This window comes from Nanorana parkeri, unplaced genomic scaffold (assembly GCF_000935625.1).
Source record: "Nanorana parkeri isolate BGI_ZX_2015 unplaced genomic scaffold, ASM93562v1 scaffold630, whole genome shotgun sequence".
Lineage (NCBI taxonomy): Eukaryota > Metazoa > Chordata > Amphibia > Anura > Dicroglossidae > Nanorana > Nanorana parkeri.
The window spans coordinates 885,485-889,184 of NW_017306898.1; the positions used below are offsets into that span (position 1 = coordinate 885,485).

At 46.4% G+C, this 3,700-nt stretch overlaps 1 protein-coding gene across 1 annotated transcript in view; it reads left to right on the forward strand.

The window, feature by feature from the left end:
• SGIP1 (SH3 domain GRB2 like endophilin interacting protein 1) overlaps positions 1–3,700 on the forward strand; it is a 115,698-nt gene that overhangs the window by 104,741 nt on the left and 7,257 nt on the right. The window contains exon 19 of the mRNA XM_018563096.1: positions 2,918–3,073. Within this exon, the coding sequence (XP_018418598.1) occupies positions 2,918–3,073 (156 nt within the window). The remainder of the gene's footprint in view (positions 1–2,917; positions 3,074–3,700) is intronic.

Sequence of the window (3,700 nt, forward strand, 5' to 3'; positions counted from 1 at the left end):
CAGTTTATGTATAGCCAAAACTATACTATACTAAACTATATTTCTTATTTTTTAAGGGACACAGGATCAGTAGGATTCAGAGACAGATGGGTTATACCGTTTCCTTTAGGAGGAATTGGGCACTGCCAAACAACAAAGCCATTGACCATCCAATTATAGCCCTTCTTACTCCCATGATGCTTCAGTTTTTTGCTAGTGTCCCATGAGGATGGACGTCTTTTCTCTTTGGAAAGAAGTTTACCTATTTTTACTAGATGGTTTTGCTTTTATAATTTTTTTTTTTCCTCCTATCAAGATTCTGTTACACTGCCCAGTTGAGCCGCAGCTATCCAGATTGGCCAATCCTCAGCGCCACCTTAAGGATTGTACCCAGACCGCGCCTGGTCAAAGATTGTGGATCTAACCTGTAATGTGACCCTCAGGCATTGGGCTCTGTTTGTGATGCTTCCTAGACACCTAATGTACTGGTTTGTTAGCCGTAAAACACTTTGTAGGTCCAGGGCCTCGACAACCTCGGGTGTGATCCTGTTCCGTCAAGTCTACCTTGGGAGTATGCCCATGGAGGGGGTACAGAATGCCTGGGATGTGACATGGTCTCTGGGTTCTGCATGTGGCAATCTCCAGTTTTGGTACTGTGTTAGCTGCAGAACATTACACATCTCCCCGCTCGGCTCTTAACAACCTGGGACGCACTGGCTGGCGTCCTCCCCGCTCTGGTTGGGCAGGGAGATGTGTATGGCCCTTACACATCGTCCTGCCCAGCTCCTAGCAACCTGGGACGCTCTGACCGGCGTCCATTGGGACGCTAGTCAGAGCGTCCATTGTCGCTAAGTGCTGGGCGGGGAGATGTCTATGGGAGAGAGGTAGGCATAGAAAAAGTCAGCAGTCTCTGTGGGTTGATGAACTTTTGCTGATCCACGGAGCGGCGCCAACCGCTTAAAGTGGCATGTGCCATACCCTGGATACACTACTATAAAAAAGTGATGCGTCACAGCTGTGTCACGCAGGCACTTTACACTATCTCTTCTGGCTTTTCAACGTGGGGTAGTTTCCTGCAATTGCTCTACTTGCAAGCGTTCACAAGTCTTACCTGGGTTTGTCCTTGCAGCTGCTTAAAGTCATCTCTGGCCATATAACCTCCTCTCCTTCAGCAGCTGGTATGTACTTCTTGCTGTAATATTAAGTTGCCTTTGTTGCATTGCCTCTCCAGCTCACGATCCACTAAGGTGGTCTGCAGAATCCCTTCCCAAAAACCTGACGCTGAAAGCTTGGATCTTTGTCCCCTGCTTGAGTCCACACTCTCTTCGGAGTGCTCCCTCCTCTGCATTATCCAGGGAGGGATTTTCTACAGTTCAGTTTATGAACAAAATCACTAACAGCGGAATCAGAATGTAGGGGCCAAGAGTGGACTTCTAAGCCTTCTTCTCCAGAGTGTGCTTTTGACATTCCTGCCGCTACAGAAGTTTCTGCTCCCTCAGCTCAGGATGATGAAGAGTCTTGCCAATCCATTTTGGATGAGTTTGTAGCTGAGGAGAATCAGTCTACTGACATACCCTTCAGGTTACAAAATACCATTTTGGTTCTTGTTGACACAGTACTTACCTGTCTAAGAATGGAGCAATCTGCATCTGAAACCACTGCTCTTACAAATCTAGGCTCCCTCGGGTCCTAAGGCTGTCAAAACTAAGGAAGTGTCAGAGGAAGCCAAAACTCTCCTTGCTGACCATGTGGTTTGGAACATTTAGAGCTCATGTCTGCTGCATTACACCATTGTGTTGCCAGGCCAGTGGATATTTTGTCTATCCAGAATGGGTCTCCTGTCTATGAATATGAGAACTTTTTGGCTGAAATGTTGGTCTGTAAAACAGAAGTGCAAAAATGCTTACTGCATATGCCTTTCAATGGAGAATGTCTCTTGTTTCTTCCCTGGACACCTTTTATTAAAGAGGTCACTGGTGGAGAAAGTACTCTTGCCCAGCAAAAGAAACCCAAACCTCATACTGGCAAAACTCCTTCCACTTCTAATGCCAGGAGAGAGATAAAATGACTTCATATAATGTATCCCAGGAATCTTTTGCAATGCTAAAAACAGACATATTGTTTTTCAGAACAATGTTTGTAGGGATTTTCAAGCACAGGGAACTGAAGGGGCGAATGTTTAAAGGAGAACTATGGGGCTAGTGCTTTTCCCCATAGTTCTCTTAAGGGTCACAGGAGGACATAAACTAGCGTCCTCCCGTGACCCAAAGCTCAGTATATCGCAAGCTACAGCTTGCAGTATACTGAGACAGCCGCAGCCCGGACGGACCAGCTGTGCCTGCCCGGTGCATTCCTCCAGTCAGTGCTGGAGGATCAGACAAGGGAGGGGGGGGGATCCCTGCAGGGAGTGACAGTCACGGCTCTCTGCAGGGAGATGATCGAGAAGTGAGCGAGTGACGGTATGTCACTTCCCGATCTATTGAGCCGACGTGTGACAGTTTCATTTTCACAGGTCGGCTAGAACTATAAAGGCTGAGTGATTTTCACTCGCATCATAGTTCTCCTTTAAACAGGTTACAGGAGAAGGGGAGCACAGGGAGGTCCCCATCAGTGTAATGAAACTCTTTCAAAAGGACAGTAAACAGACAAGTGACACAAAAAGCTACAGAGAGGAGTACACAATTTTTGGATTTCACTCTACGGGCTATGCAGTGTGACGGGTATGTAAATCACAAGAATGATTACACACAATAAAGGTCCATTTGATGTATTTCAGCTTTGTATTTAGCTAGTTCTGCTGCTAGTTGAAATTGGTTATTTACATATGATTTTAGGTGAGTTGAACGTCAGCTTTATAGAATAATGGTATTCAGTACAGACCAAGCGGAGCTCATGTCACATACATTCTGTGTAATTATAATGTGTTGCCTCTCCCCAGGTGTATAGTGAAAATTACCGGTGAAATGGTTTTGTCCTTCCCGGCTGGCATCACCCGCCATTTCTCCAACAATCCAACGCCCGTGCCCCTGACATTCCGGATCACCAACTACAGCCGATTAGAACATGTGTTGCCAAACCCACAGCTCTTGTGCTGGTGAGTATACTGCCGTCATATGAAACGTGAGCATGAGAAGCAACCGTGATCAGTATAAAAGTGTCTAATAGTGTGTATTACATCACTTCCAGCCTCTCATTTCTCAAGCTGCTGATGAAGCAGATCTATGCTTTTTTTTTGGGTCCCTAGGTGACATTGGGGGTCTATTAAACCCCTGATGTCTCCATAAAGAGGACCTGTCACTGTGTCTGTGCATATCACATAGTGGACTTCTTTGCACCCTATGTGATAGCGGTAAAGTTAAAGTAGTATTAAAGGCTGGGCGTTTTTTACTGTAGTGCATTCTCATAAATGCCCAGTACCTTTTTGACTCACCCGTGTGGCCCCCCCCCCTCACTTACCTGTCAACACCACTTGTAACCGCTGCTGATCCCTGAAGTGCTCCTTCAGCCTGAACTTCCTGGTTGCAGGGGAGGATACTGAGGGCAGAGGAGCCATAGGCTCCTTCTGCCGTCAGTGAAACTGTTGGGCGGATAGGAGGGTCATGGCCTGCCGCAGACGCACACAGCTACTTCGGGCACGGCTGGAAACACTGGTGGACAAAACCTAAAGCTATCATATTTAAGTGTAAAGACACGTTGCAAAATTAGTCACATATAAAAAAAA